The following is a 22,616-nucleotide window of genomic DNA, read 5'->3' as shown; positions in this document are numbered from 1 at the left end:
TGAACCCAGGCACTCAGTAATTGGATGCAGAGGTTCCACCCAGGGGCTTGCCAGACCAAATGCTTGCCCTGGGAGGTTGGTTTTTACCCTCAGAGAAGGCTGAGGAAAGCAGAATCAGAACAAAAACCAGATTGGTTGTTTCAAACTTACTTTCACTGTGAGTGTTAACCTTGAAAGTCACTTATCATGACAGGGAGAGCTGGCTTGTCATGGGATTTGGTTCTTATCTCTCACCCTCTCGATTTCTAGGAAGTCAGATAAACAACTTAATTTCAGCATAGTGACTGAACTTCAGCATAAGTGACTCAATTCTGGTTTGGCCACTGGTGCCTAGAGCAGGAGTCCAATAAACCAATGATCTCCCATAACTTTTTAAAAGATTTATTTATTTATTTGAAAGGCAAAGTGAGAGAGAGAGAGAGATCTTCCATCTAGCGGTGCACTCCCCAAATGGTTGCAACGGTCAGTTTGGGACCAGGCTGAAGCCAGGATCTGCATTCTGGTCTCCCACGGGGTGGCAGGCACCCAAATACATGGGCCGTCCTCTGCTTTCCCAGGCGCATTAGCAGAGCCTGAACTAGCAACTGAACAAGCCAGGATCTGAACCATGGCTGTAGGGTACGGGGCCCTCACTCTCAAACACCGAGCACTACACACCCGTCAGAGAGACACGGACGCGGTACTCAACGCAAGAACAGCGCTTTCACGCCAACTTCCGGCAAAACTCCCGGCAGGCACAGCGCTCGCGGGTGTGGCTAGACGAACAGGCTGTCCCGAGCGCCGGCAAACGGGCTGGGAACTACATATCCCACAAGGCCCCGCAGGGCACCGCTGACTGGCGGAAGCGAGGCTGGCGCAGCATGTGACGTCATCAGGGACGCTGGCGCGCGGGGTTTAAACTACGGCGGTTTGCGAATTCGGAGGTTTAGCAGAGTTGTGATTTCTTGGCATTTCGCATTTTTCTTCCTGGAGGACCTCCGAATGCCCATGGAGTCATCGCTTCCGGCGCGCCTGTTTCCCGGTCTCACCATCAAGATCCAACGCAGTAATGGTGAGGGGCTGTGTCCCGAGGCCATGGGGAGCTATGAACAGAGAGGGCTGAAATTACTACCCTGCTCTCAAACGGCAGGGCCCCGAGACGCTGTTGGGAATTTTCCCCGCAAACGCAGGGTCGGGGTTTCTACACTGGCAGTCGGTCTTCCCTACGTAAGGGCAGAAACCTCTGTGCTGGTTTGGGGTCCCTGCACTCCGGGAGTGGGCGGAGCTTCTCCGTGGTCATTGGACCTGCCAGGGAAATTAAATTAGGGCTGAAATTAGATGTAGTTCCCTTCCAGAATTCTCCCCTGAAACTTCCGCGCTTTTTTGGGGATATCGGTTCTGTGGCCCCTCTACTCCGACAGAAGTTGGTGAGTTGCAGTGTGTCAGGCAGTGGTGTTCAGAATCAACAAGACGGACAAGATCCTTGCTCTTGGGAAGCGTGTAATGCGGTGCTCTTGGGCTACGCAGCTGCTGCGGCTCAGACAGGTGCAATCTTCCTGATTTTAGGAGAGTGGTCGGAGATGTCCGGATCCTCAGTGTTGTGTTCAGCGCAGTTCGCATGACTGAATTGACTCTCACGTTGATCAGAAACTCTTTCGTGGCCGGCGCCGCGGCTCACTAGGCTAATCCTCCGCCTTGCGGCGCCGGCACACCGGGTTCTAGTCCCGGTCGGGGCGCCGGGTTCTGTCCCAGTTGCCCCTCTTCTAGGCCAGCCCTCTGCTGTGGCCCGGGAGTGCAGTGGAGGATGGCCCAAGTGCTTGGGCCCTGCACCCCATGGGAGACCAGGAGAAGCACCTGGCTCCTGCCTTCGGATCAGCGCGGTGCGCCGGCCGCTGCGGCCATTGGAGGGTGAACCAACGGCAAAGGAAGACCTTTCTCTCTCTCTCTCTCTCACTGTCCACTCTGCCTGTCAATAAAAAATAAATAAAGCCAGGTACTCTGATGTAGTGCGCAGACATCTGACCTGCGAGCGTAATGCCTGTACCTGAGGGTTCTCTTTTTGAGTGGGAGTGAAGCCTTATCCCATGCAACTCATTTAAAGACCTGTTTCCTGCCTACTTCACTGTGAGATGTCTAAGGGTGAAGTCCCAGATTTGTCTCTTGGTGCTTAAAAAAGAAAAAAAATTCAGCTGCCTCTTTGTCCAAGTTAACATTGGGAGTCTGTACGATCCTAAAAATGAAGCCGTTAGGAAGCAGGCGGGTGACTCTGGTCTTTCTGTGTTTTAGGCTTGATACACAGTGCCATCATAAGGACTGTGAGCTTGGAGAAATCTTGCATTTCAGTGGAGTGGACAGAAGGAGGTACCACAAAGGGCAAAGAGGTAGGTGTGATGAATACGTCCACCACAGTTAATATCTTCCTGTGTAAAGAATCTGTGCAAGAACCTCTGAAAGCCCAATTTCTGATGCTGCGTGTCTTCCCTAATCTGAAAAACAGCCCTCCTTGCGTGCACTGGGATTTTGTGTAGTGAAGCCTGCTCTAAACTGAAGCAGTCAGAAGATTCTGATGTATCCACAGAGCGCAGGCTGCACAGAATCCAAAAACCGCGTTCACCCACGCTCGGTTCTGAATGCACACTGCCCGTGGTATCATCCGGAGAGCGAAATCAGTAGCTCAGTTTGTGAAACAGCGAACAGAAGTCAGGTCATGAGGAATGGTGCCGATGAGTAGTGCTAGAGCGGCTCGGAGCTGGGAGCTCGCTGAGGGCGGGCTGGGTTTCTGGGCCGTGAAAGCTTAGCTGAGGCAGCAAGATGGCACCCGCGGGGACTGTGGGTGAAGAAGGCTGTGGGCAGTGGAAGGCTCAGGATGCTTGGCTCAGCAAAACCGGTACAGAAGGAACCTAGAGGACCTTTCTCTCCGACACTAAGATATTAGATTTTCTTCTGAAAACAGTGGGGAGCCCTGGGAGGAATCTGAAGAGAGGAGAGCTGTGACAAGCATTGATGTTCTAGAGACATTGTGGTGTGGTGAAAATGTCACTGTTAAAGCCTGGATTCTCGTGCAGCTGTTTGTGTGTTCGCAGGCATGCTCTGCCTCTCTTAGAAAGTGTCTCCTCATCTATAAAGCAAAGATGGTAATGTCTACCTATTAGGGCTGCTAGGAGAACTCACTTAAATCCTTTTGGACTGGTTCCAAAATGCTAGACAGTATGTTGTGTGCCAGGAATACAGGGGTGAATAAGAGTCTTGAACCGTCTTTCACAGAGCCTAAGGAGACAGCACATGTGAAGGACTTGCTGAGCATAATGCCTGTGGTAGGTGTGCAGCTGGCATAGCTCAGAAATACAAGGAGTGGATGCTTTCCTTTATCTGTTCCCAAAATTCCTTTAAACAGGCTCTTCACAGTGCCTTGTGACTTTTTTGTTTTTGTTGTTTGTTTAGGAATATATTTCCTATTGTGTCTCACCCTAGCTTAAATATTGCCTTTGGGAAAATAGTCTAATCTTAGCAGGGCATTCAGAGCCCTCCTCCCCCACCCTGCTTTTCAAGAATGTATTAATTTATTTGAGAGGTGGAGTTACAGAGAGAGAGCGAGAGAGAAAGAAAGAGAAAGAAAGAGCTGAGCCAATCTGGAGCCAGGAGCCAGGAGCCAGGAGCGTCCTCCAGGTCTCCCTTGTGGGTATAGGGGCCCAAGCATTTGGGCCATCTTCTGCTATCCCAGGCCACAGCAGAGAGCTGGATCAGAAGAGGAGCAGCTGGGACTTGACTAACGCCCATATGGGATGCCATATGGGATTGACCTGTGCCACAACACTGGCCCCCTCAGAGCCCTTTCAAAATCTGATCCCGGCCGGCGCCACGGCTCACTAGGCTAATCCTCCGCCTTGCGGCGCCGGCACACCGGGTTCTAGTCCCAGTCGGGGCGCTGGATTCTGTCCTGGTTGCCCCTCTTCCAGGCCAGCTCTCTGCTGTGGCCAGGGAGTGCAGTAGAGGATGGCCCAAGTACTTGGGCCCTGCACCCGCATGGGAGACCAGGAGAAGTACCTGGCTCCTGCCATCGGATCAGCGCGGTGCGCCAGCCGCAGCGCGCCAGCTGCGGCGGCCATTGTAGGGTGAACCAACGGCAAAAGGAAGACCTTTCTCTCTGTCTCTCTGTCTCTCTCTCTCTCTCACTGTCCACTCTGCCTGTCAAAAAATTAAAAAAAAAAAAAATCTGATCCCATCCACCTTTTTTTGTTTTTTTTTGTACCATACACTCTTCCAAAGTTTGGAAGTGGGGGAGGTATGTATACTGAGTGTCCATCGCTGTCCAAAAAGTTAGAGAGAGAAAGAAGTCTTCTGTCGCTGCTTCATTCCCCAGATGACTGCAATGAGCAGGGCTGGGCTGGCCAAAGCCAGGAGCCTGGAACTCCATCTGGGTCTCCCAAGTGGTTGGCAGGGGCCCAAGTACTTGGGTCATCTTCCCCTGCTTTCCCAGGTGCATTAGCAGGGACCTGGATCAGAAGTGGAACATCCGGAACTTGAAGCAACATTCATATAGGATGTTGGTGTCATGATGGCCCCAGTGATATATGTCTTTATCTGTCTTTGAATATCTCCCCCTTGCACAATACTCTTAGCTGTGCTGGTAACTGAAGAGACCAGTTAATGAATACAGGCTGCATATACAGGAGGTAAAAGCCTCCTCCTGGAGTGCATACTCAACCTCTGTTACGTTTTGAAAGGTAAACAGACCAAGCTGGGACTAATTTTGGTGTGTTTGAACCTGCTGTGAAGTTACGCTGGTGAAGTCTGAGTGGTTCCCAGAGGGTTGCAGGACTCTGATGATGTAAACCTGGAATTGTGACCTCATTGCAGGCATAAACAGGAAATAAGGCATGAGCAGAAAGCTGTGTTTCTGGGCCCAGTAGAAAATGTAGGTAGGCTTAGGTTAGGTAGCAGCTGTCGGGAACTTGTCCCTGCCCATAAGATCCTGAAGGGCCGGGCCCTCCATTTTGACTATCATCATCAGACAGTTAGGACTTGTTTCCTGCTCTGTGTCAGCCAGTTAGGGGACTGTGCCCTGCAGGATCCCACTGCCCAACAGAACAGTAGGGGAGCCAAGTGGCCTGGATCTACCGTGGACTACCAGAGTGCCTGCCTGTCTGCCTTCCTCTCCACCTCATTTTCATTACTGACATCTCCCGTTGGCTTGGAAATCAGAAACCTATATCCATCTAGATGGTAAACCATTACTAAGGAGTAACCGTTTATTTATAGTTATTAGTGCTTAATGGAACTTGAAGTTGGTCGAGTCTGGTTCTAGGGATTCTCCTTGGTTGTGGAGATGTGTTTGGATTGAACAAGCTGTGTTGTTTCACTGAGGCTTTTACTTTCTCATTGCAGATTGATTTTGATGATGTGGCTGCAATAAACCCAGAACTCTTACAGCTTCTTCCCTTACACCCGAAGGACAATCTGCCCCTGCAGGAAAATGTAACAGTCCAGGTATTGTCGCATCTGGCTGCAGCCAGTGCCCAGAGGATTCACTTCACATATTGGTTCTTTGCTGATTTATTCTCTGGGCCTGCCTGGGTCTTCAGCACAGCACATTGGCTCAGGAAATGCCTTTAAAAATCAATGAGACATATATTGTTTTGTTTTCCAGAAACAAAAACGCAGATCAGTCAACTCCAAAATTCCTGCTCCAAAAGAAGGTACGTGGATTTCTACTTGTTATTGTCATGCAGTTTGTAGCAGGAATAAAGCTCCTGTGGCTTAGAGTTGGAAATGTGGAGCAGATTCGTTGTTCACTCTCCCAGGTGGTTTCTGTGTGAACAGAGTTCTGTCCTGTGTTCCCAGCGTCTTTCTCAGGGAGAATCCAACCTATAGCTGTTGGGCCAACTTCTAAGGGAACTGGTGTTCTGGGAAGTTTGCTAGCTGGCCTAGAAGCCTTTCCTGTAGAATCCAGAGCTTGATGCTTGGGAGAGTGGAAATCAGCCACTGGCGAGCTCACCTACCTAGGGCCTAACTTCCTCAGGGGGACAGTACGCCTTAGAGTGAGACTGCAGAAAGCAGGTGTTAAGTCTGGGCCATTTAGAAGCCAGGTGATGGTGATATGGAGGCGGGACAGGAGAATAACAGTAGTGCCTCTTAAGAATCTTAAGAGAAGGTTGGACTTACTATACAGAAGCACTCAGCCGAAACCTGTGACTGTGATAGACTGTGCCTATAGAGGGCGGCTAAAGGCACGAACTGCCCAAGAAAAAGCCCACAGTGCCTTGCAGGCCAGTGAGCCTATGCATAGCCTAGTTCACAGTTGTCATTGGCCCGACATGATCCAGCTACTTCAGGGATCCAGAGAATACAGGTCTGGAGTGTTAGGTTCTGAGGACCCTGGGTGGAAGATGGCACCATTGCAAGAGTCTGGGTGGTGTGGTGCTGGCCCCCTTTTGCTGATTGTTTCTTCAGGGCCTGTTCGAGAGATAAAATGGCAGCAGTCCCATTCCACGCGCATATCCCCAAGAGATATTGCCGCAGCCGCAGCTCTTTTTCTTTTCTTTTTTTTTAATTTGAAAGGTAGAGCAACACAGAGAGATCTTCCATCTGCTAATTTGTGCCCCAGATGACTTGAACAGCCAGGCTGAAGCCAGGAGCCAGGAACTACATCCTGTTCTTCCAGATGGGTGGCAGAGGTCCCAGTACTTGGGACCTTCCCAGGTTTCCTTCCCAGGCACATTAGCAGGAAGTTGGGTCCAAAAGCAGAGCTGTGGAGAGTTGAACTGGCACTCTTATGGGATGCTGGTGTCAAAAGCAGTGGCTCAACCCACTGCACCACAATGCTAGTCCCAAGTGTTTTAAATTTATTTTTATTTATTTGAAAGAGCAACAGAGAGATAAGAGACAGAAATCTTCCATGTGCTGGCTCATTTCCTAAATGCTCACAAAAGCCAGGGCTAGGCCAGGCCAGAACCAGGAATCCAGAATTTCATCTGAACCTCCTATATGAGTAGCAAGGACCAGAGTACTTTAGCCATTCTCTCCGGCCTCCCAAGATGCATATTAGCAGGAAACTGGTTCGGAATCAGAGCAGGGACTCAAACCCAAGTGCTCAATATGGGATGTGACATCTTAACCACTGTACCAAATGTCCACTCCACATAGCTCCTTTTAATGGGAAAAAAATTATATACAGATTAGTCAACACAAATCATTTGAGAAATAGGAACATTGTAATAATCCATTTCCTTGGGGCTGGTGCTGTGGCGTAGCAGATAAAGCTGCCGCCTGCAGTGCCAGCATCCCATATGGGCACAGGGTCGAGACCCGGCTGCTCCACTTCTAATCCAGCGCTCTGCTATGGCCTGGGAAAGCAGTGGAAGATGGCCCAGGTCCTTGGGCGCCTGCACCCACATGGGAAGATCCGGAGGAAGCTCCTGTCTCCTATCTTCGGGTCTGCGCAGCTCCGGCCGTAGCGGCCGATTGGGGAGTGAGCACGCAGTTGGAGGACTTGTCTCTCAGCTGCTCCTCTTTCAATCCAGCTCTCTGCTATGGCCTGGGAAAGCAGAAGATGGCTTAAATATTATGTGGGATGCTGGCACTACAGGTAGAGGCTTTAGGCCACTATGCCACAGCACCAGCCCTGTAACTACCTTTCAAATACATCTTTAAAAAACGAAAGTGCATTTAATCCACCTAACCTATGGAGCATCGTGGTTTCACAGTACAATACACTATGAGGTCTCAGTTGTTTACCCTCATGGTTACACAGCTGGGAGCTTGGGCTCCCTGCCGCTGGCCAGCATTGTAAAAGAATATCATATCACTATTGCTAACCTGGGAAAGATCAAAATTCAACTTCTAATGAATGTGTATTGTTTTCACGTCATTGTTAAGTTGAAAAATCATGTTGAACCATTGCAAGTTGGGGACCATCTATACAGAGCCATTGGTCTAAACCTATAACACTTAGAAATTCAGGACAAGTTAATGTTTGCCTGTATGATACCACAGGTTCTGTTTTCAAACAGAAATTTATAATGATATATATTTTTTTTCTTTTTCTTTTTTTTTCTTTTTTGACAGGCAGAGTGGACAGTGAGAGAGAGAGACAGAGAGAAAGGTCTTCCTTTTGCCATTGGTTCACCCTCCAATGCCGCCGCGGCCGGCGCACTGCGCTGATCCGATGGCAGGAGCCAGGTGCTTCTCCTGGTCTCCCATGAGGGTGCAGGGCCCAAGCACTTGGGCCATCCTCCACTGCACTCCCTGGCCACAGCAGAGAGCTGGCCTGGAAGAGGGGCAACCGGGACAGAATCCGGCGCCTCGACCGGGACTAGAACCTGGTGTGCCTGCGCCGCAAGGCGGAGGATTAGCCTAGTGAGCCGCGGCGCCGGCCTATAATGATATATTTTATAAGTGACACATTGTTCCTCTGTTATTAGACTTGTAAAATTAATAAGAATTCAAGTATAACTAAGTTGTTTGTTTCAGTTAAGCCGTGTTTTTAAGTTTGCAGAAAATCATAGCAGCTGATCCCAGGGATTTCTAATGCTGGGACTCGGGTCTGGAGCATCCTGAAGCAGTGGGAAAAGCCTAGACTCTGTAATCTGACAGCCCTGGGTTCACATCCTGACTCTGGCACTTACTAGTTGAGTGACATTTAGACAAGTTATTTCATGATACTGAAACTTACTGTCTTGTGCATGAGACAGGAATACGGATATTTACTGTATAATACTGCTTTGAGGAATGGGAGTGTGGTTTATACAGTGGTAGGTATTGCTAATGTTCAGCTTAAAAATGCTTTTTCAAAAGACTTGGAATAGATCTGTTCAGAAGTGATCTCAGGTCCCTCCGTGTACCCAAGGCAGATGCTTCTATCTGCCCTCAAGGGCTCCTAGATTTTTAGAATATGGAAAATTAAGTTTAAGAGTTACAGGGACTTGTTCTTTGTAAATATTTACTTTCCTTGGGAAGAAGGATGGGAAGTCGGTGGGCCCCTTTCCTCGTGGCCAGGACCCATCTCACTGTGTGCAGAGCCTTAAAGGTTGGCCCCTAACTCCCCCTTCTGGCCACAGCCACAGTGATTGCATGTCGGCCTCCTCCTCCAGGTCTGCGGAGCCGCTCCACTCGCATGTCCACTGTCTCAGAGGTTTGCATCGCCGCTCAGGAGAATGACATGGAAGTGGAGCTTCCTGTGTCTGCAAACTCTCGCAAGCAGTTTTCAGCGCCTGGTGAGTAGTGAATGTGCTGTCCCTGTTTGAGACCCTGGAGCAGGCTCCTCACACTTTGCCCTGCCCCTGTGCTAGAATGCCGTAGGATTCCTCTACTCCTCTGCTGTACCAGCACTGCTTCCTTTCTTGGAAATCATCTCATTTTACTCCTTAAATACTTAATTGAGACTTAACACACACGTGTGTGTGCATATGTATATGTATATATGCACATATCACTGAGAACATAGATCAGCGAGTTTTCACAAACTGAACACACTCATGTAACTAACACCCAGATCAAAGCATTCCCAGTTACCTGCAGGCATGTTTCCAGTAAATGACTGTCCAAGGGTATGTACAGTCCCAACTCTAATAACATAAATTAGGTTTTTCTTTTTGTGTGCTTTATATAAGTGGAATTTAAAAATATTTTAAGTGTTTATCAGTTTTTGGTAGATATGTAAAGTAGTTGCAGATTTTATAAGATGCATAATCATCATACTTTACATGTATCAAATTCATCTAATAGGATGTAGGTAAATGGAAGAGGAATTAATGAAGCATTGTGGATTGTACTTTCTGCGTTGAGTCAGTGTGATTAGTTGTTGCCCAGGTTTCCTGTAAGCCCTGGCTTTTCAATCTGTTAACCACCTGGGTTCCTGAGGCTTTGCAGAAGTTAGAAAGGCCTGGCTGTTCAGTAGGAGGGGTGGAAAGGCCTGCCTGGGCTGAGAGCCCCTGCTTGGGTCAAGTCTAAAGAGTTCAGGCCCTTAAAGGCCTTTTCCCTTCATGGCAAAGCCCATTCTGAGGTGTACTCACACCCTTTGTGATACTTTGACCCGCGGAGCCAGCCCTTGCAGACAGGACAGTCGGGTCTGGGGTGTGGGTTGCGGTGAGGGAAAGGCTCAGACCTTGCCTGTACTGTTAAGCGCCTGAACCCCTGCTGAGGCAGTGGTTTTCCTGGCCCAGCACCCACCAGGGTCAGATGAGGACAGCCGCAGTGTATCTGCTTGCTTCTCCACTGATTCTTGTTCCCCCACAGCTGGCCCCCCTAGGCCCTCCTGCCCTGCAGTGGCGGAAATACCATTGACGATGGTCAGCGAGGAGGTGGAAGAGCAAGTGCATTCCAACCGAGGCAGCTCCTCTGCAAACACTGTGAACCCAGGTAGACACACTGAGCTGCCTGCTGTGCTGTCCCAAGGCAGGACAGGTGGCTACCATTCTGTGCCTGAGCTCAAACCCTGTTTGTCACATGGGGACACAGTTTCCTGTACCAGTGGAATCAGTCTTTCTCAAGGGATAAAAGATTGGGCAGGAGCTGTCAGATGCAGTTGCAGTGTTGTCACAGCTAAAGTCTTGGCTGTCACCTGAGGAACAACTGAGAATGACTATCAAAACCAAACAGGTGCCTTCTCACCTGTTTTTTGTCTTCTAAATTTCTGTTTATTTGAGAGACAGAAAAAGAGAAAGCTCCTCTCCACTGTTCACTCCTCAAATGCCCACTGTGACTCAGGAGTGTGGATATTGAAGCCAGGAGCAGGGAACTCAATACAGGTCTCCCATCTGGGTGGCAGGAATCCAACCACTTGAGTCATCACTAGTGCCTCCCAGGATCTGTCTGCTTGAATAGGAAGCTAGAATCAGGAGCCAGAGCCGGCTATCAATCCTAAGCATTCAATTTGGGACACAGGTATCAACTAATGTCTTAACCACTAGACCAAATGCCCACCTTCGTCTCTTTTTGACTTTTGAAAAAATAGCCACAGAAACATAGCAAGAGCTTGGGTTAGAACTGGAGTGCTGCTGTCACTGCTCTGACTTCACAGTAGCCAAGACATTACCATGCGGATTCATTCATCCAGAAGTCACATCTGTTGCTTCTTCTCCTTGCACTCGAGGATCTAGAATAGGCCTGTCGCTGCTAAAGCCCCAGCACTCGGTCACAGCAGAGACGTCAGGCTGGCCTAGACAGGTAAGAGTGAGCTTCCTTTTCTTTCCTCTCTAGTTCGACGGAAATCATGTCTTGTGAAGGAAATGGAAAGAATGAAGAACAAGCGAGAAGAGAAGAGGGCCCAGAACTCTGAAATGAGAATAAAGCGGGCACAGGTACCTTTCTTGGGAAGCTAAAGCAGGGGGGTTATAAAACATACATCCTTAGCTAAAAATCTTACGGGCAGCAGAGACACAACTGGGCTTCAGCATTTCATTCTTTTGTTGTTATTTTTTAAGTTTTGAACTTATTTCATTTTATTTGAAAGGCAGAGAAATAGATCGTAGATCTACCAGTTCACTCCCTAAATGCCCACAACAGCCTGGTCTGGGCCAGGCTGAAAGCATCTCTCATGGGTGGCAGAGACCCAAGTACTTGAGCCATCACCTTCTTCCCAGGATTTGCGTTTAGCAGGAAACTGGATCAGAAGCAGAGTAACCAGGACTCAAACTAGGCACTCCAGCATGGTATGTGGGCATCCCAAGCAGCAACCTAAACCACTGTACCAGCTAAGCATCCTATATCAGGGTGCTGGTTTACATTCTGACTATTCTGACTATCCTGCTGATGCATCCTGGGAGATGATGGCTGAAGTGCTTGATACCCTGCAGCCCACATGGGAGACCCAGAAGGAGTTCCTGGCCCCTGGCATCAGCCTGGTCCAGCCCTAACTGTTGGCATTTGAGAAGTGAACCAGCAGATGGGAGATCTCTGTCTGTGTATCTCTTCCTCTCTGTTACTCTGCCTTTCAAATTAATAAATAAATCTTTAAAAATAAATAAATAAGGGTCTTGCTCTGTGGCATAGGGATTAAAGCCACCACCTGCAGTCCTGGTTTGTTCTGTATGGACTGGTTTGTGTCCCAGCTGCTCCACTTCTGATCCAGCTCCCTACTAATACACTTGGGAAAGCAGTGGAAAATGGCCCAAGTACTTGGGCCCCTGCACCCACGTGGGAGACCTGGAAGAAGCTCCTGGTTCCTGGCTTCAGATTAGCTCAGCTCCAGCCATTGCAGCCATCTGGGGATGAACCAGCAGATGGAAGATCTCTCTGTCTCCCCTACCCCCATAACTCTGCTTTTCACATAAATAAATAAATCTTTGAAAATAAATAAATAAACTGCTATGCCAAATACCCTGGGACTCAGCATTTATTTATTTATTTAAATTTAGGTATATTCATTATTTAAATGTATTTATATATTTAAATATTTATTTATTTGGAAGAGTTATACAGAGAGAGAGAGACAGAGCCTCCATCCACTGGTTTATTCCCCAGATAGCTGCAATGGCCAGGGCAGAACCAAGCTGAAGCCAGGAGCCAGGAGCTTCATCCAGGTCTCCCATGTGAGTGCACATTCTCAAGCACTTGAGCCATTTTCCACTTCCGCAGACCATTAGCAGGGAACTGGATCAAAAGTGGAGCAGCAGTCAGGACTTGAACTGGTGCCCATGTGGGATGCCAGAGTTGCAGGTGGCAGCTTTACCTGCTATGCCACAATGCTGGCCCTGGGCCCTGGCATTTCTAAGGCTCCAATTCTGATATCCAAAAAGTTTAACTGGTTTCTCATCAGGATTCAGGAACAAATACTATAGTCAAAAATTTTTCTGAAGCCCTCAGATGAGGAATATCTAATGCTGATTGTCCTGTGAGCAAGCCCATCACATGGTTCCATGACCAGAGGGGTGCTGGGTAGTTTTCCGCTTTCCTCCACCTTCGCCAAAGTGGTGAATATGCGCAGTGGCAGGGGGAAGAAGGCAGTGGAGTCCCCTTAGTTGGGTTAATTGCTCTGAGGGTATCCTGCCTGTTGCTGTGCCTCCTAGGATGTGAAGAGCAGCCCTAGTCCACTTTCAGGGTGGTTTGGTGCATGCCTGGGCCTCCTGCCAAACTCTGGTCCCCAGGGCTTTGTACCTGGCCGCTCAGCCCAGAGCCAGGTGGCAGCTTTGTTAGTCATGAAGTTGCTCAAGAGCTGTTGTTGCTGCACTGAGGCCTAAGAGCACTTACAGCTTAACAGTCTGCCCTGTTTTGCTATTGTCTCCAACAGGAGTACGACACCAGCTTTCCAAACTGGGAATTTGCCCGGATGATTAAAGAATTTCGGGCTACTTTGGAATGTCATCCACTTACTGTGACCGATCCTGTAAGTAAATTCAAAGGACTTGTACCTCTCTTCCCTGCGTAGGTATCCAACTGAGGGGCAGGAAACTTACCTTTACAGGAATGAAGTCCAGGAGTCTTCACTCACTTGTGAATTTTTTGAAGGCTGGAGCTCATGAGGCCCAGAAGGGAGGGCTTGAACTGTACTCCCTGCCTACTACATGAGGTTGGCTAGATTTTTACTAATGACCATGAAAGTAGTTCTGAGACCTCCTATAGATAACAGAGTGGGGAAACTAGGAAAATAATGAGTGATACCTCGTCCTCGAGAGTAGCTAATGGGAGAGGCAAGGGTACTAGTGTTAGATCTTGACCCGTAATGGCTAGATGAGGGGTTAGAGAGGAGGGCGTCTGGACAAACTTGCTCTTTCTAAAAATTTTGAGAACTCTAATATTTTTTACATCCCATGAAGGTTTTATATACTTCCATTAGCATATACTAATTGTACATATTTATGGGCACCGTGTGGTATCAGGATACTTATACAGCATGTACTGGTCTCATCACAGTGACTAGCATTTCCATCACCTGTGAGCTCCTCTCTCCTAGTTCTTCATAAAATGCATAGCCGACTATCACGAACAAGCTTGCTTTTGGTTCTGCTCTGCCCTCTGCTGGCTCATGGCCTCCTCTCCCCCTGCAGATTGAAGAGCACAGGATATGTGTCTGCGTTAGGAAACGCCCGCTGAATAAACAAGGTAGGGAAGCAGTTGTCAGAAAGATGCTGTCACGTGAGTCCCTCTGCGTCCGGCAAGCACCTCCTAAAATTCTCTTTCTGCAGAATTGGCCAAGAAGGAAATTGATGTGATTTCCGTTCCTAGCAAGTGTCTTGTCTTGGTACACGAACCCAGATTAAAAGTGGACTTAACAAAGTATCTGGAGAACCAAGCATTCTGCTTTGACTTTGCATTTGATGAAACAGTTTCAAATGAAGTTGTCTACAGGTTAGTCTTTTTTTTTTCTCCTTGTGTCCTTCGCTGACACTTTTCACTTTTAGATGCAGGATACTTTGGTAACACTATGCACAGACACCCTGGAGTTGAAACCCCTTGCTGGCCTCTCGTGTTCTCTGGGGTCAGTGCTAGAAGCTCTGGCTTCTAGCCCCAGGACAGCCCCATTTTGTACTTGTCACATCCCTTTCTGCAGCTTTAGTGAATGGATCACGAGTGAGGTATTATCCAGTACAATTTGAGGCTGGGCTGCACAGGCTCCAAGGGTCCTCCTGGTGTCTAAACCAGCTACCCCTATTCCCATTGGACTTAATAGGTTCAGGGAACCTCAGCTCTGCTCAGACACACACTAGACTCATATGACTATTTAAATAAATCTAAATAAAACTTAAATTCAAATTCCAGTGCCTTATTTATACTGCCCATATTTCAGTTGGTCAGTTGCCACATGTGGCAGTGGCTACTATTGGACAGCACAGTGGCTACTGTCCAATCATCACAGAAAGTTCTGGAGCAGAGTTTGACACACTAGGCATAGGCCACATCTGGCTCATGACTGCCAGGCTGAAGCCAGGAGCCAGGAACTCCATCTGGGTCTATCACATGGGTGATAGGGACTCAAGTACTTGGGCCATCTTCCTCTGCCTTCCCAGGTACATTAGTAGAAAGCTGGACTGGAAGCAGAGGAGCTGGAACTAGAACTGGCACTCCAATGTAGGATGCCTGTCTCACAAGTGCTGGTTTAACCTGCACCACAACACTGGCCCTTGTATTGATAAGTTCTGGATCCATGACTTCAACCAACCATGGGTCAAAAATATTCAGGAAAAAATGTATCTGTATTCAACATGCACAGGTTTTCCCCCTTTGTCACTGCTTCCTAAGCTATACAGTGTGACAACTCCTTATATAAAGTTTACATTGTGTTAGGTATTATGAAATATAGATGAGCTGCAGAATAGGAGAGGATATGCATAGGTTATATGTAAATACTATGGCGTTTTATACAAGAATTTGAGTAACTGAATTTTGGCATCGGGTTGTGGGGTAGGGGTCCTGAAATCAATCCCGTGCAGATACTGAGGGGTGGCTCCACAAATACTCTCACCCTCCTCTGCATCCTTCCTCCTAGATTCACAGCAAGGCCACTGGTACAGACAATTTTTGAAGGGGGAAAAGCAACTTGCTTTGCATATGGCCAGACAGGAAGTGGCAAGACACATGTGAGTATTCAGGGCTGGACGGGGAGAGCCTTCCTGTGGTGCAGCACTGGGCCTGGAGGACAGGGAGCTGCTTCCAGAAATTCAGTGCGGATGCTCCATATGCTCTCACCACAGCAGATGCGGGGTGGGCTGAGGTCGATCTAAATCCAGCCTCCTCCTGGCTTGTAACAGTGTGTCTCACTGTTGCAGTGAAACCAGTAAATTCTGGCCTGAACCAAGGGCCTTGTGTGTGTGTGTGTGTGACAAAGGCAGAGAGAGACTTCCATTTGCTGGTTTATTCACCAAATGCCCAGAACAGCCAAGAGCTAGGAACTTAAATACTTATTTATTTATTTGAAAGAGTTACACAGAGAGAGGGAGAGAGACAGAGATCAGAGAGATCTTCCATCCACTGGTTCACTCCCCAGATGACTGCAATGACCAGAGCTAGGCCAATCCGGAGCCAGGAGCTTCTTCCAGGTCTCCCACATAGGTGGCAGGGACCCAAACACTTGGGCCATCTTTTGTTCCTTTTCCCAGGCCATTAGCAGGGAGCTGGATTGGAAGCAGAGCAGGCAGGACTCAAACTGGCACCCTTATGGGATGCTGGCATCAAAGGCAGCACCTTAACCTACTATGCCACGATGTTGGCCCTGAGACCTAGGAACTTATTTAAACTTGCTCTCTCAAGTGGGTGGCAGGTACCCAAGCCCTTAGGCCATGATCTGCTGCCACCAAGGTTGTGTATTAGCAGGAAGCTAGAACCTCCCAGGACTTGAACCTGCTTACTCTGATAATGGAATGTTGGTGTCCCAGTCAGCGTATTAACTGCTGCACTGAGCGCCTGTTCCCTCAAGGGTCTTTTCCCCCTTCCTTTTGCAGACTATGGGTGGAGACCTAGCTGGTAAAGCCCAGAATGCATCGAAAGGGATCTACGCCATGGCCTGTAGGTATTGCGTTCTGTCGCACTGGGGTTGGGCACAGAAAGGCAGGTTGTTTACTTATCCAGGCTCACTCTCTCTCAGCCCGAGATGTCTTCCTGCTGAAGAATCAGCCTCGCTACCGAAACCTGGGCCTGGAAGTCTATGTGACATTCTTTGAGATCTACAATGGAAAGGTGGCTGGCAAGGAGCTCCTTGTTTATGCTGTTGGGGTTTCTGACTTTCTAAAACCTTGAATTCTGCTAGAAGTTGGTAGAAGCCCAACAACCTGTTAGCTGTCAAACTTCTGATGGACCACCTGCCCTGCATGAGTAGAGGATTTTATCGGATAGTTTCATCAACAGGAATAGTAGGACGACTCCTCAGGGCTCCCTCTCAGATGGGGGTTTGCCTGGGTGCACCATCATCCCTTGACCCACCTTCTCCGTCACCTGCTTCCCTGATTGTACTTATTAATTCTCCTAATTGCCCCTTCCTCTCCTATACATCTCTCTCTCCTTCCTAACAGTGTGTTGGTTTTTGCAGAGTTGTTTTTCCTAGAGCAAGATTTGAGTATTAAAAGTAGCTAATATTTATCATATTAAGGTACCGTATGCTAAGCACTATCTGAAGCACTTTGTGGTCTCAACTTCACGGATGAGAAACAAGGCTGGAGTGGTTAAATAACTTGCCGAAGCTGGCACAGCTGATAGTGTAGCAGAGCTGCTTCAAACCAAGGCAGCTTGGTTCAGATCCAAGCAGATGCGCTCTGCTGGACTGGGATCTGTCAGCTTGGGTTCTCTCTGTCCTTGTCCAGCTGCCACGGGCTCTGGAGGAGGGAGGAGTTGGGTAGGGTGACTATGGTCTCAGCCTCCTGCTTCCTGTCTGGCACAGTTGTTCGACTTGCTCAACAAGAAGGCCAAACTGCGTGTGCTGGAAGATGGCAAGCAACAGGTGCAGGTGGTGGGGCTGCAGGAGCACCTGGTCAACTCCGCTGATGATGTCATCAGGATGATCGACATGGGCAGCACCTGCAGGTCAGAGCACTGGAGGAGGACAGGCCAGATCACGCATGGTTCAGGTGGCAGGCTAGCCCTGAGCCCATTTCTGCTTCTACAGTGTGGCTTCCCCCCAGCTTGGTAAAGGCTATAAAGGCCAGGGCTCATCAGAACTGAGAGTGCTTTAATCTTACCAAAGCAGGCTTCGTTTGCAGGCTGTTACCTTGGAGGCATGTTTCCTGACTTCTCTGGGTTTTTCCTTGTTCTCTCATCCCTTTGGGGTGGAAGTTAGGAGCTCTAGGTCTGTTCCTGGCTGGAAGTAATGGAGCCATAACTCCTCTATGAGAAGTAGGGAACACCGCCATCAAGGCCTTAGGCATGGCCCACAGTGGTGCTGAGCAGCTGCGGAGGCCCTGGAGGAGTGCTGTCCCCTGCAGGGCCGTCAGCTTTACCAGATGGTTCATTACAGCCCCTCCCCTTCCCTGCGTGTCCTCTGTGTGACACAGGACACTGCTTTCCTTCTGCAAGTTCACACGAGCCCCCGGTCTGGTCAAGGCCCTCACACTGAATCCATTCTGGCTGTCAAGAAAATGTGTTAGGCCAGATTAGTCTGGAGGGAGAGCTGCTGCCCAAGCAGAGCGGCGTGAAGTCCGGGACAGGAACTTCGGACTTCTTAGCGTCCTGCCAGGTCCCTCCCTCACCAGAGACTGAGGTGGCCTGGACTCTGGGGTGCCTGGTGACCCCAAAAGCTCATAGCCTTTCTTTGCCCTCTTGCTATAGGACCTCTGGGCAGACATTTGCCAACTCCAACTCCTCCCGGTCCCATGCCTGCTTCCAGATTCTTCTTCGAGCCAAAGGGAGAATGCATGGCAAATTCTCTTTGGTGGATCTGGCAGGGAATGAGCGAGGTGCTGACACTTCTAGCGCTGACCGGCAGACCCGCATGGAGGGTGCGGAAATTAACAAGAGTCTCCTGGCCCTGAAGGTAGTGGAATGAGCGTGCAGGGGCTACCTTGGAGTTCTGCTGGAAGGGAGGGAGCGGTTACACAGGAGGAAAGAAGGGACCTCACTTGTTGCTGCTCTCACTCCACAGGAGTGCATCAGGGCCCTGGGACAGAACAAGGCTCATACCCCGTTCCGCGAGAGCAAGCTGACGCAGGTGCTCAGGGACTCCTTTATCGGGGAAAACTCAAGGACTTGCATGGTGAGTGCAGTAGCTTTGGAGGTGATGGTGCAGGAGGAAACAGTTGCTTTCCAAAGAGACATTTCGTTCTGTCCGTGGGCAGGAGGCTCAGCACCTGGCTGCCTGGGGAGTCCAGGCTCTAACCTGACTTCAGCACCCACCTCATTGCCCACCCACGTGTGAAGGAAAGGATCTACCTCCTTTACTGAGTGTAGGTGCAGCTCTTGGTGGCGGTGGTGTGGGGGTCATTCCTCTCTTACCTAGTGAGAAGGGAGTTTCAGAATTCAGAAGCCTCCAAGTAAGCAGGAGAGCCAAGCCCTGTCTTGCATGGCTTCCCTCAGGCTCACTGGGTTTCAGCCTAGAAAACGGACCAAAGCGTGAGGTTCCAGCTTTGAATGATTTTTCATCCTCCACCCATTTTATCCCCAAACCCTTCAAGGTGAGGTCTACCCTCCCTTCCCTCCAGGGAACAGCCTCCCTACCAGCTGGGTATGCACAGCCTGGGTGCTGTTGAGTGCTCTCATCTAACTGTGGGTCTCGGCAGCCGCTCTGGGCGCAGGGTGTCTAGTGCCCTCACCCTGGGATCTTCAGCCTCTAACCATCCTTTCCCTCTTTGGCAGATTGCCATGATCTCACCGGGCATAAGCTCCTGTGAATATACTTTAAACACACTCCGATATGCAGACAGGTACTAGTACCTATAGCCAGGTAGGATGGGGGCTGGCATCGGGGAAGGGAATGGCAATGCTGGAAGGGGGAAGGCTTGGGGACCTCAGTGTCAGCTGTGTCCTGTGACTCAGAAATCCGAGGCTTGGGATTTCAGCCATGATGCCAGGTCTGTCCCTTCCTCCCTGGGCCTTGGTGAGTCAGCCATGTCTGTTTCTTAACCAGACCGGCTTCATCTTTACACGGCTTCTCCCTGGCTGAAGGCAAAGGTGCTCCTCCACCCCCTTATATCCCGGGTGGGGCTGCCTTCCTGTGGTGGGTGCCAGGGAGCTGCTGTGGGGTCCCAGAGCTGTTGTTTCCTCAGGGTCAAGGAACTGAGTCCCCACAGTGGGCCCAGCGGAGAGAAGCTAACTCAGATGGAAACAGAAGAGATGGAAGCCAGCTCTAAGGGGGCCCGGATTGCAAGCAACGTAAGGGGCAGGGCGGGGACAGGCAAGACAGAAATGGGGCCTGCAGAGGTGGGGACTGGGCCACACTGTCTTTCTCTTGGCTCCCTTAGTTCTTCAGTGAAGAGGATGAACTGTCTTCCCAGATGTCCAGCTTTAATGAAGCCATGACTCAGATCAGGGAGCTGGAAGAGAGGGCGGTGGAAGAGCTCAAGGAAATCACACAGGTGGGAGGTGGCCCTCTTGGGAGAGGGGCTGGGGATCTACCCTGGCACAGCCCTCGAGTGTCAGCGCTGTGGCAAGGTCAGCAGGGCCTATGCAGTTTATGCCAAGTGCCCAGACTTCATTACTGAGAGGAGAAGCCATTGGAGGAAGTTTGGCAGAGTGGTGACACGGTTGTGTCAGAGCTTTGGATGCATTCCTGTGGCCTCAGTGTGGGTCCTGGTTTGGGGACTAGAAAGGAAGAGCAAAGGTGGAAGAAGTAAGGAAATAGTTGGGAAGAATCCCAGAGAAATGTTGGTGCCTAGACCATGTGTGCTTGGCCATGGGATAAGACCCAAGAACTATTTAGGGAATGGAATTGGCAGGTTTTGATATCAAGCAAGGTGAAAGAATAGAGCTGCCACTCAGATTTCAGGCTTGGGCATGAAGAACAATGATGCCATTCATTCAACATAGGGGTTAGAGACAAGTTGAATAGGAAGAGTATGGATCATGCTGAGGATTTCCCAGGAGAGAGGGGCAGGAGGAGGCAGGATATGGGCTGTGGACAGAGGAGTGGCTTTTTTTTTTTTTTTTTTTTTTTTTAAGATGGATTAATTAGTTTGAAAGATCTTCCACCTGCTGGCTCACTCCCCAAATGTCCACACAGCTGAAGCTTGGAGCTTCTTCAGGTCTCCCGTGTGGGTGCAGGGGCCCAAGTACTTGCACCATCCTCTGGCTACTTTGCCAGGCTCATCAGCAGGGTGCTGGGTCAGAAGTGGAGCTGCTTTATCCGCTATGCCACAACGCTGACCCTTGAGGGGTGGCATCTTGTGCAGGCATCTGTGTTGCATGTACAGCCTCAAGAATGATGTGCAGAAGTCGCTTGGTTGTGTCTGAGTTGGTAGGGTCTTTCCTGTGTTGTTGCAGCAAGGACCAGGCTGGCTTGAGCTCTCCGAGATGACCGAGCAGCCAGACTATGACCTGGAGACTTTTGTGAACAAAGCGGAATCTGCCCTGGCCCAGCAAGCCAAGCACTTCTCGGCTCTGCGAGGTGGGTGCGGCTGGATGGGTGCCAGCGGACCATGGTGGCCTCTGTGGCTCCCAGGCAAAGTGGTGGTGGCAGCTCTGCTCTGAGTGAATGGGGGCCTCTGGGACTCCGCTAACCCCATGTGTCTCACTGCCCCTTCCTTCCAGATGTCATCAAGGCTTTGCGTGTGGCCATGCAGCTGGAAGAGCAGGCCAGCAGACAGATAAGCAGCAAGAAACGGCCCCAGTGACAACTGCAAATAAAAGATCTGTTTCACACCCTCCTCGGCAAACTCTGGGCACCGGTGGGTTGGCCAGGTCTGAGCTGGGATGGGTGTCAGTAAATGCCAAGTATGGGGGCACAGGTCCCAGGGCAGCTGGGGAGGGGTCAGAGTGACACCGGATGCTACTTTCTGTTTCCTCAGTTGTCCCCTAAGGGGGCAAGCAAGGAGGACACCCTAGTTACTTGCTGTGTGTTGCATGTGGGGGCGGGCTCCCTGGGGACAGAGAAGGAGCTGGGGTTCAGCTCTGCTGACGCCGACCTGCTTTCCACACTCTTGGTCCAGGCTCTTATGTCTTCTAACTGAAAAAAAAATAATAACAAAAAGTTTCTGGGACTTCCTCCTTCCTTGCTATTTTTAAGGCCCGAGAGGATCCCTGCTGTTTTGTGTGTTTATTCATGTGTCTCACAATAAAGCAAGAAAAAAAAATCAGCCTTTTGAGTGGTGTAGGGGGAGGGTCTAGGATGTGTCTGAGCCTTCTGGGACACAGGACAGGACCGCAGCGTGACCTCTGGGCAGTGCTGGCTCAGTACTACCCCTGCAGTTTCAGTAACAGGCTGAAGCCTCCACTCTGACATGTTCCTCTGTTTGATTAGACACTCAGGAGGCTCTGGGCCCTTTCCTAGAGAAAGGAGCTATAAAAAGGAGATGGCCCTCTGCCTATTAGAGTCTACTCAAGACAGGTTGAAGGATTCTGTGGGAACACTAACTAACAAGAAAGCACTTGACTTGCTGGACAGACAAGGATCTGAAGGACCACACCAATTTGATCTCAAAAAATGAAAAGTTTGGCGAGTTGTCTGAGCCAAGCACAGGGCAGGGGCAGTTTACAAACCGGAAGACTCCACATTCCAAGTACAGAATAGGAAGTACTGAATGGTAATGAGACCACTAGTTTCAAGGCTAGGAGCCATGGAATCAAGTGCCTGGTCAGGAGGCTTCAGTCAGGGATATGGGCAGGGGCGCTACCGCCGAAACTCCAGGGAACATGGGGGTCAGCGCACCAGGTTCTGGCCCTCAGCCTGATGCTTCCTTTGTGAAACAAGGACAGTCTACCTCCTGGTGAGAGAATTACTAGTTTCAGGAGCCATTACATTTGAATTTCTGGATTGAGAAATTTGGCCTAGTCAAAAGCTTGACAAATGACACCATCTCTGTGACCTTAAAAAACCTTCCAGAAAGATGGCCCAAGTCCTTGTGCACTTGTACCCAAATGGGAGACCCAGAAGAAGCTCTTGGCTCCTGACTTTGGCCTGGCCTAGTCCTGGCCATTTTGGCCATTTGGGGAGTGAACCAGTGGGTGGAAGATTCTTTCTCCTTCTCTCTATATATTTCTGCCTTTCAAATAAATGAATAAACCTTAAATTTAAAAAGCTTCCAAAACCCAATCCCGCCCCCTTCTGTAAAATGAAGCTATCAATC

At 49.6% G+C, this 22,616-nt stretch overlaps 1 protein-coding gene across 4 annotated transcripts; it reads left to right on the top strand.

Moving 5' to 3' along the window:
- Positions 1-770: 770 nt before the first annotated feature.
- On the top strand, positions 771-21,626 carry KIF2C (kinesin family member 2C). Of its 4 annotated transcripts, XM_002715148.5 has the most exons (21): positions 771-1,051; positions 2,266-2,360; positions 5,365-5,466; positions 5,627-5,675; positions 9,069-9,191; positions 10,213-10,335; positions 11,176-11,276; positions 13,205-13,300; positions 13,962-14,016; positions 14,100-14,262; positions 15,401-15,491; positions 16,353-16,416; positions 16,496-16,587; positions 17,285-17,427; positions 18,169-18,373; positions 18,482-18,592; positions 19,192-19,259; positions 19,602-19,707; positions 19,797-19,910; positions 20,815-20,938; positions 21,082-21,626. In XM_002715148.5, exons 1-21 carry the CDS (start codon positions 982-984, stop codon positions 21,162-21,164), a joined length of 2,178 nt encoding a protein of 725 aa, XP_002715194.2. In that variant the 5' UTR covers positions 771-981; the 3' UTR covers positions 21,165-21,626. The 4 variants fall into 4 exon arrangements, with proteins under 4 accessions (XP_002715194.2, XP_051712505.2, XP_008263578.2 ...); XM_051856545.2 differs by lacking the exon at positions 5,365-5,466 and having other exon boundaries at positions 874-1,051; XM_008265356.4 differs by lacking the exon at positions 10,213-10,335 and having other exon boundaries at positions 874-1,051.
- Positions 21,627-22,616: the final 990 nt, after the last annotated feature.

This window comes from Oryctolagus cuniculus, chromosome 7 (genome assembly GCF_964237555.1).
Source record: "Oryctolagus cuniculus chromosome 7, mOryCun1.1, whole genome shotgun sequence".
NCBI classification, from domain to species: domain Eukaryota; kingdom Metazoa; phylum Chordata; class Mammalia; order Lagomorpha; family Leporidae; genus Oryctolagus; species Oryctolagus cuniculus.
The sequence above is the reverse complement of the archived record's forward strand: the minus strand, read 5'-3'. Positions and strand labels throughout refer to the sequence as shown.